Raw genomic sequence first — 16,991 nt, 5'->3', positions numbered from 1 at the left:
CAATGTTGTAAAGACTAATGAAGGCACATGTCTGGACCATTCATGGAGCATACCTGTTTAGAAAACATGACATCTGACTCCTCAACCATCTCAACTGCAGACTTTCGGTGGCAGGAAATTCTTCCACACAAGCCACTTCAGGTGTGGATGAATTCTTTAAAAAAACAAAAAATAATTATATTAGACAAAGTTAATGTAACAATATCACCAGTAGACTGGAAAAGCACTATAGAAATGCAAGTCCAAAATCCTGTTAGTTACATGACATTACTTTGTTACTGGTGAAAAGGGATGACAACGGAGAACAAAAAATGACTTTTTCCAGGTGTGGGTAGAGTATCTTGCTCTTGTCGTCTCCTCTAACATTTGTTAACAGTTGTTAACACTTGTGTGACAGCAGTTGCCACAGACTGTGGTAGATTCAGCTAGTTAGTTCCTGCGTCCTCTTCCTCCTTTTTCTGTTCCATGGTGGGTGGCAATGAGCGTTTAGGTGCACGGGAAGAAACAGAAAGGATTTAAGTGGCGCTGGACTATGCAGACAGTACGATCACATGTGTATTATTAGCATGATATAAATATTTCAAATATAAATACCATGCTGTCGTCAATGCCAGTATATCAAGACAGTCCTAATCTCAGTAAAAGGCAGTACAAATCCACAGCACCACAAACCAGAGCCTGCATAAGGACAAAGAAGCTGAAACAACACCTCAAATGTGTAAACACCTAACATTAAAGCTTATATGAAGGATGGACTTATTGTTATAGATTTAGCATATCATTATTTAACCTAATAAATATACCTAATAATCTGTCAACTGTGAGATTAATTGACTTTTGAACAGTTCAAACAGCGAAAATAGACAAGAATGTCATCACAATAGTCGATTACGATTATTAGTCGATAATATTAATCAATATTAATTCCTATTCATTATGGACTTTCAGGGAAAATCAGTGGTAACAAATTTCTGTTTTAGAAATTAACATTTATGATCAAACTGTAATAATTACCTACTAAAATGAATAGCTGTTAATGCTTCTGTTTGACATGTGAGAAGAGCTGTCTCATGTAACGCAGAACAGAGGAGCACAGTTATTATTATTGGACCTACCACATGATCACCTGCGTCAGTTAAATAAGCTGAAACAGAGACTGTGTCAGTGTCATCCGTCTTTTCTGAGCACTTTGCACAAACATCCAACATAGAAACATAACACATTAATCATACCGAACGGCCCTGCCCTTTCAAAACAAGCCATCACTTGGCACTTAAGTCATTAGACAAAAGTAAATCTTCCCTAAAAGTAAGGAGGGGACAGAGGTTTTCCGAGGACAGGGATGAAATAACAATATGCATTTATAGATGCACTGCTACTCACATAAACATCTGCGATTTAGACCTCTCATGGATAATTTCTTATTTTATAACACACGCACCAGCTCTTTAACTCTTATTTCTGTCAGCCACATGTCATTAACACAATGAAAAATGAGAAACAAGATGATTTGTTCATGAGCATCTTATTAAGCTAAAACCCAAAAATGAAATTATCCTATCTATTTGTCTTCCAGGTTGTCTATACCGGGGTCAGGAGTGCCGGCTGGTGATTCACTACGAACAGGGCTTCTCTGTGCTGGCTGACCCCACGCTGGGAGACAGGGAGAGCGGGGAGGAGAGAGAAGCTCAGACGCCCACCAGGCCCCGGGTGCTCCTCTCCTACCCCTACGAGAAACTAAAGATGTCCTCAGATGACGGAGTCCGCATGCTCTTCCTCGACTTCGGAGGGAAGGAGGGGGAGATTGTGAGTGTTTTTGAATTGTTCACGCAGTCATTTCTCGTTTCAAGTCAAGCTGCTTTAAAATGTACTTTTTTAAGTCTTCTTTAAGATAATTCTTAAACTTTCTTTAGTTTTTGCTTTTTCGATTAACGATTGACGGGGGAAAAACTGGCTTCTGTATCTAGCTGACTTTGCTGTGGTCATGTACAGCTCGCAGTAAATAGAAACAAGTTCATACCCGCTCTCAGGGGACTTCAGTGGGCCTTCTGGGAAATGAAGCAAAACACAAACTGGAGAGAGAGAGCGGTACAGCAGAAAGTAGATTACAGCACGAAACAACCTCCTGAATTAAAATGAACTTCACACGTACGTGCGAGCGTTCGAGAGGCCTGTTTTCTTTAAAAATAGCCTGTCACTCACTGTAAGAGTTTTAATCTGTTCACGCCACTCTGCAGCTCACTGTGCGGAGGTCCAGTTGGCTTGTGTTTCTAGAGGTAATCAGGACCAGTTGATGTGTATACCTGAAGTACAAACACAACCAGCCTCCCTCATATGGATCTTGTTTGACAATCCTGTTATGAATATCAATGTTGGTGTCAGGAGGATGAGCTCTAGTCGCATTTTTATCACCTTCCCTTGACACTTATAAAAACTGTTTTTCCCCAGAAAAACTGATGTTTCATCATTCATAAAGCCGTAGCGCTGTGATTCACTGTATGCGGGGAAAATAAAGTGACAGAAAACTAAAATATTTACTCTCCTGGCTTAGTGGATTCAAAAATTTGAAACTGAGACGTGTTAAATCTGTGTAACCATCCACATACAGCTCCGTATAAATCTTCTGTCAGATACACTCATGTCTGACTGCTCAGATTATGCTGAAGGCAAGTAAGCAAAGACTTTGGTGCTTTGATTCTAAACCCTCTGTTGGCTACCTTCGCAGAACAGATTTTGGTTTCTGTAGCATTTCTGGAGCCCGGCACAGCCACAGAAGAGGCTTTATGAAAGTCCCAAGGCACTTGTGGATGTGGCTGATGGCTCATTAGCTCAGCATTTGAAAGTGGAATCAGCTGGGCTTCTTTCAAATTGTTGACTATACTGTCATTACTTGGCAGAGACTATGTATGTCTAATTTTCTCACAGCAATTGACAGCTTATCTACCCTGTACAGAAAATGTATTATGGAGCATGGGCCGAGCCAAACCATATATTGTGGCTTGGAAAACAGTCCACTATACTCTGGCACAGTGGTGCTTTGTGCTCAATAATAACTAAATGCTTGAATCTATAGGGGCAAATAAGGGTGATTCATATTCTGAGCTTGTGAAGTGATGTTCACCTTGTATGTGCATGTGAAGTGTCCTCTTGGATGCTCCTATGGTAGATAAAGGTGGGGTGTCCTAATGGAGAAAATATGATAAAGTGCCCTTTAAGTAGCCTTTCTGTATGCTCCTGCCCCCTCACCTGCAGTCTGTGGCCTTTTTATCGTTTCTGTCCCTGTCCCTCAAACATCCTGATCCAATTTTGACATGATGATAGCGCTGGATGAAAAGTTTAGGGCTCACTGAAGTCATTAGAGTTCATCCTGTGGGGTCAAGAGTACCTGTACCAAATTTCATGGCAAACCACTGAGTATTGTTCCGACATTTCACTCAACAACTATTAGCTGAGGAGCTCTTTTCAGATCCGTTCTGAGCAAATGGTCTGAACCTCTCGACCTGCTCTTGACTCAGACATAAACATCCCACTGTGACAGACTAACTCTGCACAATCTGTTTTTTTCATTTACAGCCTTCAAACGTTTTTTTTTTCATGTGGTGCAAAAAAATTATATCAAGCAACGAGTCGTGTAGACATTGATTTGACAGTGATTCAGAGTTGTAATTGCAATGGTTTTTTATTTTATTGTTGTGCTGAGTGATTGTGGTCTTTGTCTGTATAATCGTCAGTGTGATAGAGGCTATGTAAAAGAATGTTTTTAGTGTCTGGTGATGATTAGTGTGCACCTGCCCAAGAAACGCAGATGTTCAAGTTAAATCTGGCATAAATCGTCTCTTCTCATCTTGTGTGTGATTATTTTTTTTTTTTTGTGCATGGCTGTTGTTTGATTAAGACTCATTTTAAAAAATGGCAACCAGCTGGGGGCGATAGAGGGGACATCAGAGGATCTTCAGAGTATTTAGGATTCATCCTTCAACTTCCATGGCTTATCAAATGTCATGCCATCAATCCGATAGCTGTAACATTTCGGTGTGGACTAAAGTGGCGGGACAACTAACGGACTAACTGACATTGCCTCAGCACGGATAAATATTTATCCCTACTACTGAAAATCTGACTTTTGACAAACTAAAGACTTCGTGGAGCAGTAATGATGTGCAGCTCTGCTCATATTTCATCGCCCTGGCTTTGCTCGACATGAGGTAGCCTCTAAAACTTCCTCCGTGTTAAATCTGACCAACTAAACAGTAGTTTGTGTGTGAATTTATAGGTTAAATCTCCCTATAGGCCTCAGGAACAGGATGTGAGTCATAGAACCAGTGAAATCACCCACTGTTTATTCAGGCTATGAACAGAGCTTTGTTCACACCGATGTGGTGTTTGTGTGTGTACAGCTCTTAGCTTCAGCTACGACTGTCTAATCCTGGCCTCATGGGGCACTGTGTTGACTGTGTAGTTAGTTTTGAATATATTTCTATGGTTTTATGTGCTTTACAAACTCTTTTTCTTTTTCATTGCCTCCCCTGCCACTTCCTCTCTCTGTCATCCCGTCTGCTTTAATGAATTCTCACATCTTTTAATTATATTCTCTCCTCTATACCCCAGTCATGTTTTGCATTATTCTGTCTTGTTCTGTTTTTTAATTCCGCTGTTTTCCCTTTCTCCTCCAGCAACTGGACCTCCACTCGTGTCCAAAGCCCATCGTCTTCATCCTACACTCCTTCCTCTCTGCTAAGATCGCCCGCCTGGGTCTGGTGGCCTGACCTGTCTAAAGGGACATTTCATCTCCTTCGAAAACAGAAATCCGCCATGTTTTTCCACCTCTCTGCAGCCCGCATGCAGTACAACACGTCAGACTCCTTCAGTCAGGGACCCAAGCTGAGTGAATGTAGCCTCTATGTGGAAGTTGACCTTTTTGGGGTCTTCAACTACAAATTTAAGGAGAAACCAATCCAGACTGGTTCTGCTTTGAGTGAAAGGGACAGATTTCTTTGGGATAAACCCTCCCTTTAAGGGCTGCATGGACTGAAGTGTTGACTGAAGAACCACAGAAGAAGACATGTACTGGACTAGAAGAAGAGAGATGACATATAACAGACTTTTTAAAGGAGCCGATTGGGCATTACTGTCACGTCCAGGATTGGAAGGACTGGACATGTGCAGCACGGTTGAGATGAATTCACTTTTAATTCAATCAAAATGTAATGGCAAACTGCCTTCCATTTACCAATTATATAATTTATTCATCATTAGCTCTGAAAGGACATTCTGAATTTCACCCGATCATTTTTCTTCACCCAACACTCGACACTGTGGACAAACTTTATGCATTTGTCTTTGTTAGTGTGCCCTGAAATGTCTTGTTCCCAACGTCAGCATTCATCATTAGACCCAGAGGCACAGTGGGCCACTAAGTGACGGCTGACTCAGATTCAAAATGTCACAGTATTCTTTAAACAGGTTGCATACGGTGACCATCTGTGAGGTCAAAGTATTTCAGAGTTTGACTGATATGACAGTGATCTGGAGTCAGTTCGAATGCCTCAAATACAAAAGAAGAAAACAGAATTGGCTTTAAATGCAGAAATACCAGTATTACATATCAATGGAGGTTTATGACGAAGTCAGTCATAAATCATTAATTTATCTCTAATTGTACCATAACTAAATAATGAGGTCATAATCAGAAAACTTTAGTTAACACATTTTGACAGTGTAGTTTAAAGCAATAGTTTACCCTCACAGGGAAATATGCTTTTTTCCTTCCTTTCTGAGAGTTAGATGACTGTTACAAATGAAGCTCTAGCCACGAGCCGGTTAGCTTAGCTTTGCTTAATGGCTGGTTATAGAGGGAAACAAGCGGCTACCCCAGCTCTGTCCAAAGGTCACAAAATCCACCCAGATGACACCTACTGGGTCACACCACCCTGTCTACAAAATGGCAAAGTCCTTTTAGGCAAAGCTCACCACAAGGCAGTTATTTTGGGCTAACAAGAACAGGCCCCAATCTGAAATGAATGAGATTACAATAACTTCACATTCAGTGGTCACCGGGACATAAACACTGCATGTATAGAATCACCAATCAAAAAAAAAGAAGAAACCCTATAAAGTGTGGTGACTTTGCCCAAACATAAGATTTAAAAGGCCTTTTTCTCCACAACTTATACTTCTCCTAAGCATGGCACACAGCTTCACGACACCTCTGTTACTGCTCAAATATCCACCTGCACAATGTAGTGTGACATATATCCGCTTTACGAACTGCATGTCCTTTTGCCGACTCTACAGTATACATCTAAAGTTATCTCAGTGCTTTTCATCCCTAATTTATTTAAAATACTGTTTGCTTTGTATATATTGTTAATAGCGTACCATTTGTTTTGGAAAAGCGTTAGCAACATTAGCTAGCCACATGCTAACATTAGGTCACTATGGCTCTTTATTACAGTCTGTTTGGAAGAGCTGCCAAAACTGAAAGGGACTTTTAAGGAAGCCGGCTAGGCTAGCTGACAGGCTATCCTGGCTAGTTGAAGCACCTACGTGTTCATCAAAATCATCAAAAATGTTTAAAACACTATAAACAAAAACCAACGGTAAACTATTGACAATATATACAAAGCAAGTTATGGAAAGTAATATGTAAATACATCACACTACATTTTGCAAGTGGAGAATCCAGAGTGTCATGACGGGATGCCGTCAGCTCATCCCACGAGTTTAATGTCTCATGTTTAAATAATCTCAGCTTTCTTGGTAATCCTGTGTATTAGTGTGATATCCTCCTCTTCCATGCTTATTAGAAGTCTGAAGTCTGAAGCCACACCAAATTGGTTGAAACTGTTGTGAATGTCAATGTCAGTGGCTTTTGGGAGGAAGAGGTGAGGTATGCGTCATACAACCACAATCTCCGGCGTTACAGACTGTTCGGTGATTTGTCTCCTCTCTTAAAACATCTTTGGAAATGTCTGTCACGCAACCCTTCCCTTAATACCATGAGATTTTTACACTTTGGTTTTTGTACAGATTAAACTGATCAGACGCAATGTGTTAATTAGGGGCTTTAGAGCTTCTGGTAGGTGGATTTTGTTACATTTGTACGGATCCAGGTTAGCCTTTCCCTGTTTCCACTGTTTATGCTAAGCTAACCAGCTACAGGCTATAGCCTTATATTTAATAGACAGATATCAGAGTGGTATTGATCTTCTCATCTAACTCTCAGTGTTATGTTTGTCGGTATGAAACCGACTGCTGGACACCAGGCAGGCAAGGTTGAAGAAACAGAAAGCGAGCTTTAATGACATAATGCTGAAAACCAGGCAACAAAAACTGAGGCAAAAATCCAAGAACAAAAGCGAAGTAAAAGAACTAAACTGAGATCAAATCAGAATTGCACGGGGAACACAGGCAGGGATGATCACAAAGGACTTAAAACGTTGCTTACGTGACAACTCAAAGAGGGAAACACATGGACGAAATACACTAGAGTCTAATTAACTAAGTGACACAAGTTGTACAGAAAACAAGCGGGAAAACGGACAAAGACAGGAAGTGAATCACAACATGGCACATGAAGGGAGGGAACACTGTAAAATCTGACTTTAGTGACTTCACTTGAAAAAATCGAGGAAACCGATGACTTTATAATTACCAAGTAAAGTAGACTAATCATTTTAAGTTGTTAAAACTTTTTAGCTCGTACAAATTAAATTTAACCGTCTACTTTACTGGGTAATTCTGAGGTAATCGGTTTCCTAACTTGTCAACTTAAATCAGGAAAAATAAACTAAAAACCTGAAAACATAACACTCAGCAAGACAGCAAAGAAGCGTTCTATTTATATTGAAAACTGAAACTGAAATGGTGCCACAGTCACCCCATCAACTATGATTTATCTTGCATTATAGCAACGTAGCCATCATGGGAGTCTTAAATCCTGCAGTAGTCAGTGCAGCTCATTATCTTTTTGGATGTTACGCAGCAGATCAGATCTGTACACAGCACTGTCTCTGACATGGCTGGCTGCCAGGTCCTTTCCTCGTGCCTTCGGATGACTGAATTTAGAAAGAGATTAATCGCAGGGATCCGTATGGAGCAACAATGTGACTGCTATAATGGCTACTTTACTTTTGGTCGTCAGCGCAGACATTCTTTACATTTCCAGTGGCACTTCACACACACATTCTCTCACACACACACACACACACACACACACACACACACACACTGTGAGCAATGATTTACACGTTGTAATCCTACCACTCTCTAGAAGAATTATCATGTGTTTTGTTGATACTAAATGATAGTGGAGGCATTGTAACACTTTTGTTCAGACAAGAATCCAGCACTTACTGATAACCTCGAGTGGAGAGGAGCTGCTTTGATATGTAGAATACTCTGATGCCTTCGGCAGCTACTGTACTGTCACTCAGAATGATAAAGCTTAGTTTTTAACAAACGGTGCACATAAATCATGTATTTAACAAAAGTGACATGATGAGTTTGTTGTTATTGTCTTCGCCGGTCTTTCATACATTTCTCTTCAACAGCAAACCAGTTGAAAACGACAACTTGTTTGCTAATGATGCCAGTTCTTAATTAATTTTTGATATGATATTATTCCCTTCTTGTGCTTTTCATAATTGAAATGAATTCAACACTCCTGTACACACACACACACATTCTCTGCAGTGAAACAAAACCAGGCTTTTTTTTTTTTTGGCTGATTCACTAATTTACTGCATATTAGTGATATTTTAACTTGATTTAGGACGTGTTTTATTGAGCAGCTCAGCAGAAAGGATTCATGCTTCCTTAGTCGAAGAGCTCGAGAGTAAATGAGATCTAGACTTAGCACAATCGTAACTCTTTGACAGTGTTTACTTGGCTGCCGGTTAATGAGCTGGCATCCTCACTCTCTCCTTCACACACAAACAGACTCACAGATGGATGGACACGTTTATGTTATTGAGGGTAAGGAGTTTAAACCTCAAAGACAGTCATAAATCCTGACATTGTTTACCAGTTGACATTGTCTACCTGCAGATTTTCCCTCCTCTTTGTGTTCATCGCCGTTCCCCTTCCGTTCAGGTCGTTATTGACTGTGTGACTCTCAGTGGGACGCTAAACGTCTGCAGATAGCAATTGTTGCGTCAGGTGAAAGAAAAACACAAAGAACTCTCTCCAGGTCAATTTTTCCCCACTGAGACAGACCAAAAAGCTGTGTTTGTGCCAATCTTAACACCTAGAAACACACACAACACACCAAAACTGTTACTATTGAAGTGTAATACACACACACACAACTACACACAAACATTCATGCTCACTTATAGTCAGCTTTCTAATTGAGAGAGAGAGAGCGAGAGACAGAGAGCGCCATATTGACTGAGACTGACGCTTTTCATTTTGAGGGGGTGGACGAGAGCCAGATCAATTAGCAATCAGCCATGAAGTAAGTGTGTGTGTGTGTGTGTGTGTGTGTGTGTGTGTGTGTGTGTGTGTGTGTGTGTGAGTGAAAGAGAGAGAGAGAGAGAGCGAGAGAGAGCTAATAAATGTACACAGTTGTGTTCATGTGCACACAGTGGACACTTCTCCCAGTGACATGCAGATGCATTCCGCTCAGGTTTTTTTGTTTGTTTACTTGTTTGTGCGTGTGCATGTGTGTGCGTGTGCATGTTTGTGTGTGTGTGTGAGCGGAAAGGGGCTCTGAATGAATAGCTTTTTTCTTGGCTTAATCACTTGTTGCATTCCTCAGCTGAAGCAGGTCCTCACAGGTTCTGGACTGCCTCTCTCAGTGTGTATGTGTGGCTGGTTGCATACAAACATGTAGCCTGCACCACTTTGTGCACTTGAGTTTGCATCAACATTCAACATTTAATTGTAAACGCTAATTTTTTGGGAACCATCATCCTTTTCCTGAGCTTAAATTATCGCTCATTGCAAGAAGTCTTTTTTGGGGGGGTTCAGACACATGTTCAAAAATCACGCAAGCTTTGATTCATGTATTATTTTTCTCCCTCTTTTTATCCTTACGACCTGCAAACACACAAATGAGTCTTGATACCCAGAAAATGCTTCGAACATGAGCATGATCTCAGACAGAGAGAGTTGCTCATCACAAAACAACCAAACTAAACAGAAAGTGAAATGTACATCCATTTGGTCATTATATTATATATATATATATATATATATATATATATATATATATATTATATTTATACAATATAAAAATTAAATTAAAAACAGATAAAACTCGGTCATGTCGGTCGGTCATGCATCACAAATATCATGTATGTTTGAAAAGGAGTGGACCATCTTGTTAATTTTGCCCAGATTGAGAGAAAGTTGTAAACCAATTCCCATGTCACTACTGCACTGTGTTCTCAGCTCCAGCTTGGCATGGGGTGAGCAATGAATTAGATTTTTACAAAATCTTTTCAGCCACTACAGAAGTGCTCTGCTGTGTTCCTGCAGGCAGAACACTTGGCTTCAGTTTGTGGGTGTCTCTCCGCGACTGCAAAAGTAATAGTGGTGTCTCCTTGTGGCAGTTCTCTCTCTAAATCTTTGGAGGAAGTGAGATTTAGTGTGACTGGTGCTCACTAGTGTGCAGGTGGTCTTCGCTCCACTAGTCGAGCATCACTCACAAAGCCACAAAACGTCTGAAATATCCTCATCTTCCTCATTCTAGCAAAATTTATGAAGGCTTACTGAAAGTTTTCAGTCATGGTACACTAAACCTCTCGCTCCATGAATCTCATAATGCAGTTTATAGTATCTCCAGTAACGCTCTATGTCCGTCCGTCCGTCTGTCTGTCTGTCTGTCTGAGGTGGCACGGGGCAGCAGACCTCCACAATAAGTCAATTCCCTCACTTAGTTTGCAAGTCATGCCTGGAAAGCTGTCCCACTCTGGGCTGTCCAGCTGTCTTCAGGTGTACCAACATATTTCTCTTGCTCAAGTTTTTTTCAAACTTGCTGGGGCTTGTGTCGTGGACTCTTTCACAGCATAACAATGGGCATTAAATATGCCTGAAGTCTCTCATTATGCTGCACAATTAGCTAGTGAAATCGACTGAAGCTAGCATTTAATTGTAGTTAGGCAACACAGCATTTAGGCCAAATTAAGAAAAGTAGAGATAGGATATTTAAGGAAGTCCAGCAGACAAGGAACAGCATTAGTATTCCTTTGTAGTAGCCGATATTCAATCTAATTTAGTTCTGTTTTGTTCTTGAACTCCGGGGGGAAATATCTGGCTCTTAAGCTACTAAACGCTCCACTATGTTCACCAGCTAATCACTCAAGTTTATTGCAGCCTGACAAAATAAATGTTTGGCCATAACTTAAGAATTCATACGATAATTACAATAGAATTTAACATACAAATGTCTTATAGGATAAAAATGATGAATTATGACATTTGATATCCAAAAGGTCAGAAGTTAAACGCACTGTGACAACATAATATTCTGTAAAAAAAATGTTCTGACCATTATTCAACACCAAAGCTCTGGAGCAGCAGCTTGACTGATGCGCAGAGGCATTTAACTCTGGGGTGGTAATTCTATTTTTTAAGATGAAGCTGAACTCTTCTTCCTGCTGCAAGAGTTGTTGTTGCTGTAAGTAATAAATAGCACTCATCCATTAAATTCTGCCCATTCTTTGATTTTTATTCAAACTGCTGTTTCCCCCGACACAAACTTGCCACCATGATGTGCAACTGTGAACTGTGTGTTATAGGAATAGTTCGACATTTTGGGAAATTAGCTTATTTGATTTCTGATGCCAACATTGACCCAGCTCTCATATCAGTCCCTTAAATATAAGGCTACAACCAGCAGCCGGTTTGCTTATCTTAGCTCAAAGACTAGAGACAGAAAAGGCAAGTCTGGCTCTGTGGAAATAAGATCTATTTAGTCAGTCATTAACAGCCGCCACTTGTTTTCCCTTGATGTAATGTCAGAGCGATAATCTTTTTTCTGCAACCCTGTGATATACAGTATGTAAACAGCAACTAATGACAAATGAAGAGCAAATGATGCTCTTGATTCAGTACAGAGTGCAACACTCTATTTGCATTTGTCTTGTGAAAAATCTGATTATATTTACTGACGTGATATTGAAAATTAGGTCTCAAGCCTGGTGACCCACCAGAGACGTCCTCATACCTCAATGATTGTCCAAAGCAAATGAGCGTACTATTTATACTATGTTCAGATGTTTGTAGTCTGCAACCACACCATGAGACGCCACTAAATCAAATGAGTCTCCGCACAAAATCTGCAGGTGTCTTTAATTATATAAAACAAGTCGCAATTGATCAATTCAGTGTACTTTGTGTCTTTAAAATCTTTCTGTCAGTTGTAAGATGTGGCTTTGGAACATGCCCAGTATGAAATGTAATCTCTGAGATGATAACTCAGACACAGCTGGTGCCTGATGTTTGTAGGGAGACTGGGTGGGAACATTCACAATGGGCCTGTGAGGCAAGAGCACACTGTGTAGGTACTGTAAGATAAAGAAACTAGGTCACCTCCTCACTATGTCCCTGTTATTATCTGTTAATAGACAAGAAAAGGACAAGTAACCTTCTCTTACACCATTAGAGGACCGATGGATGCATGCTTGTGAGGTGATGTTGCTGCCGTGACCCTCCCACTTAACAAGCTCTGTTACTCTCTCGAAAACAACCCACCCACACATAACCTATACACACATGCAGCCTCAAATCATGAAACTATGTACTCCTACTGACTGTACACAACCTGGCCTTTCACTGTCTTTGGCAGAGAGGGAGGGACACTGTGTCTCTCCCTCACACACACACATAGAAATACAAAGTCCCAGTCTCTGGGAACCTGATGATAAAAGAGATTTGGAGTGAGGAAGGTGTGTGTGTGTGTGTGTGAGAGAGAGAGAGGAATGTTTTAGGATGCCACTGCCAAGTCCCTACAGTACCCCTGAATGCGCCCCATCTCTCTCTTGCACGCACACACATTAGGACATTTGTGTTCTCTTCTGTCCAAAAGCGCTGAAATGGATAAATGTGCAATAAATGTGTGATGTATGTGTGCCTTTGCTTCTCGCACATGGGAATTGATCCAATGAGTATAGCATGCTGTCATGAAAATAGCATTAGTGGGTGTTTGAAGTGGTGGCGCCTTTTGATCGGAAGAGCAGGATTTCAACTGGACCTGAGTGCTTGTCAGACAAAAACTTCCCACTGACGAGCAGGGACCAGGACCATACCCAGAGTTCATGTAAAATCCAACACATTCTCACATTTTTTTCTGCTCTAGTTTACTCCTTCATAGGTATTATAGTCAAAATGTGTATGCTGACGACAAGTGGGAGGGAGGAACACGAAAATAAAATACCTCAGAGAGACTATATGCGATCTGACACAAACAGGGAGAGAGAACACATAAGCGTGCAGGAGAGACGAGATGACAGGATTACAAAGCAAATCATTACGCTCTTACTGTGTTGACAATGACAGGACGCACTGCAGTAATGTGCTTCAAAGGGAGTTTAAGGGGATTAAACAGGCATTAATGGGAACAACACAGAAGAAAGTGGCCTGATTATTTATATAACAGAAGATTACAGGTGCACTAATAAATATATTTATATTAACAATTAATTAAATGATTATGTGTGATGTGAAAAGTGTAGTGACAGGATGGATCACAAACTCTGCAGTTACCCTTTAGCTCTACAGAGGGTTTCAGCATCAGTGTAACTCAGCTTGATATCCACTTATGAGCTACGGTAATGAGTAAAAACTTTTTGTTCCACAGACATGACCAAAATTAAAATAAACAACTAGCTTTACTAGAATTACCGCCCTGCACTTGTATGCCTCGGCGCAACAGCCAAGCTGCTGTTCCTGAGCAAAGGGGTTGAATAATAGTCCAGACATTTCTTGCAGAAGATTATGACATTATTTTAAAGTTGAGCTGGATAGATATTGTCGTCCCTGCATCATTATATCTTACAGTTGGTGTTTTGTGAGGTCACAGTGACTCTGACCTTCGACTACGCGATTTTAATCACTTTATCCTTGAGTCCAAGTAGACATTTGTGCCGAATTTGAAGAAATTCCTTCAAGGCGTTCCTGAGATATCGCTTTAACAAGAACTGGGCCAACGTACAACCTCAAAACATAATGCCTCTGGCTACTGCTACTGCTACTGCTGGCGCGGAGGCATAAAAATGCATCCGTATGAGTTTTAGAATATCCAAACTGACCTGAAAGACAAAAATGCCGTGAGGAACAAAAAAATTGTCCCTCCACATCCTGCTCTGCTGAAGCTGAACTTGCACACTGCCTTGAAGGAGCCAGCTCTAATTGCTCAGTAAACAATAGACAGACTTGTGGAGCCCAAATCTTTGTGGGGCAAAACACACATCAGTCAAAGCATCATTAAACAAAACAGACTTGTAAGCACCTCTTACATTAACGTTTGGGGTCAGAGTTAAACATTTAAAAAGTTTAAAAAGAAATGTGAGAGCTAAGTGAAGTTAAAGAGATTTCAGCTGTGCGTCAGACAGGGTGAAAGATGATGTCTGGTGAGGTCGGGTCAGTGCAGCGTCATCTTTCAGAGGAAAGTTTTGGCACAGATGGTGTCTGGATGTGCGGGCGAGATGGCAATCATGTCTGTAATTTGAACTTAATGGCTCCTTGTTTTCATCAAGTCCTATAAAATGCTCGTTGATGTGTATTTTTGCCTTGCTGTCACCAAAATGAGAACTGTCACACACTGATGCACCCGTACAAAATCAACCACCTACCCGTACTGACACACACACACACACACACACACACTCATGCACACTGTGACTGTCGGACTGGCTTCCTATAGTCTGTTCAGCACTAATTACTGTTCTATAAAATGTACAAACGCAGCAGTGTGTGTCAGCCTTTTCCTCTGGGGACTAAAGTTTCTCATAACTTGCAGCTCATTACTGTTCCAGTAAACGTATAGAGTATCAATCATTGTACTGGAAGTGTTTCTCAAACTGTAGGTGAACTCAAGCATCAACATGGCTGCCCTAAAGAGGTCAGCAGGACCTTCTGGTTATACTGTAGGAGGCATCAGTGTCTTCCAAGTCTCTGATTGTACCAATGCAGGTTTGTATTTGTATTTGATGCAACTGAAACTATACTCCATCAACCTGCAGTGTTACATGTGTTGGTTGCAGAGAGGTAGCTACAATGATGGACTCTTACATGTTTGTGCTGTGCTGTCATGTGCCTATGAATCTGGTGTTTTTATGACTTCAGAACTTGTGATTAAATAATTTAAATTTGGGCAAAACTTTGATAAAAATTGAATGAAAAGAATTCTCCACCAGAATTACACAAAACAGCATTAAGATCACACTGGACAAGGATCAAATTTACCGAAAACACAACTGAAAAGTTACATGAAAAAATCAGTTTAGAAAAATTGCATATAATTGAAGGTAAGTTCAATGCAAACACATGTATGCATAAATGTGAGGTGACGTTTTGAGCATCACATTGGAGTGATGATTGGATGTGTGATCATGGTCTATTTGGAGCATTGGCTCTTAACTTGGGGGTCGGGATCCCCAAGGGAAAAGGTGAGTTATCTTCCAGGGGTTGCCAGATGGTTGCGGAGAAAAAAAAAAAAAATAAATAACATATTTTAGATTGGGGGAATAGTTTTTACATGACAATGCCTGTACCAGTGATATAATTAGCCTCAAAATAGATTTTATAGTGTGTTTGTAGTGTCAGTGTGTGCATGAGCTCTGAGTGGACACACACACGAGAAAGTTGGGTATGCAAACAACAAAATCGGTTCCCTGGAAATTTTAGATTCGTTTTGAAGTGGCCTATGAAACATGAACATGCCGAGAGAATAAGAAATAAATAAATCTCTGTTTTTAGCCAACCTTTTCACCATCAGTGATTTTCAAGACTGGAACAGAGGTTTTAGATTTTTTCTTGTACTTTCACTTGTTTTACCACTTCTAAACTTATCAAAGTTCCTGAATGTTCACACTGACTGTGCTTAGGACCAGACATCATGTGAAAGTGTAAATGCAAGGGGAAGTAAAGCTTTTCATGTCTCATGTTTGAGAAGATGCATCGTTATCTATCTTCTTGCCTTCCATTTTCTGATCCCTCTATCAGTCCAAAGACAAGTCTCAAGCCTCAGAAACCTCCCACAGCCATTAATAACATTTATTTTACATGTTTTAGAGGCAGCAGCGACAACAGATGGCCTACTCATCAAGTCGGTGCTGTATTCATTTAATGAGCCGGCAGAACATGTCTGTAAATTATTAAGGGCCCCGGAAATAAAAACCAATGTCTACTACAAGATGCTGTAATATTTAGTTGTGCATTTCTATCCCACAGAAATCATCGAGCTCCAGTTTTGTGTTTTTGTGCGTCTCCACACCAGGATACTTATCTTTGGTTACCCTTATCACTTTATACCAAGGACTCGTGATAAGTGGCAACATTTGGTGCCTTCTCCTCTGCACAGACACACACTGTTTTCCGGTCATTGTGATGCAGACCTACATGGTACAATGTAAACTGTATTATCTCTTCTGTTATTCCACTGCGATATAACCAGCACATGCAGATAATACACTTTTATTATCTGCACTCACCCTGACATTCATTGGTGCTCCCACACACACACAGTCCATTCCCACAAAAACAAGCACAGTGAAAATGTCAGGTTATGCAATTTACATGGCCTTTAATACCCTCAAAGTGTCACTGCTAGGAAAAACACAGACACACTATATTTGGATTGTCTGTTTCCAAAGTTATTGAGAAAAGAAGATTGTTCATACAGTATAATATGTCCATGCTTATTCTCATTTATATTAAAGAATTACCCAAAGAATTAAAGAATAACACAATATATTCATGCACATTCACAGATATAAAGATAGTATCATGACTAAGCAGCCTAGGAACAACGATTTCTCATTTTA

At 40.4% G+C, this 16,991-nt stretch overlaps 1 protein-coding gene across 1 annotated transcript in view; it reads left to right on the top strand.

Moving 5' to 3' along the window:
- Nucleotides 1–8,495, top strand: part of sntb1 (syntrophin, basic 1) — a 44,871-nt gene extending 36,376 nt beyond the window's left edge. Inside the window, exons 7-8 of the mRNA XM_084356696.1 lie at nucleotides 1,577–1,806; nucleotides 4,674–8,495. Of these exons, the coding sequence (XP_084212822.1) occupies nucleotides 1,577–1,806; nucleotides 4,674–4,766 (323 nt within the window). The 3' untranslated portion in view covers nucleotides 4,767–8,495. The remainder of the gene's footprint in view (nucleotides 1–1,576; nucleotides 1,807–4,673) is intronic.
- The last annotated feature ends 8,496 nt before the right edge of the window (nucleotides 8,496–16,991 follow it).

Source organism: Pagrus pagrus (assembly GCF_965226575.1).
Source record: "Pagrus pagrus genome assembly, chromosome: 7".
Taxonomy (NCBI): Eukaryota; Metazoa; Chordata; class Actinopteri; order Spariformes; family Sparidae; genus Pagrus; species Pagrus pagrus.
Note: the sequence above shows the minus strand (reverse complement) of the source record. Positions and strands in the feature narration are given on the sequence as shown.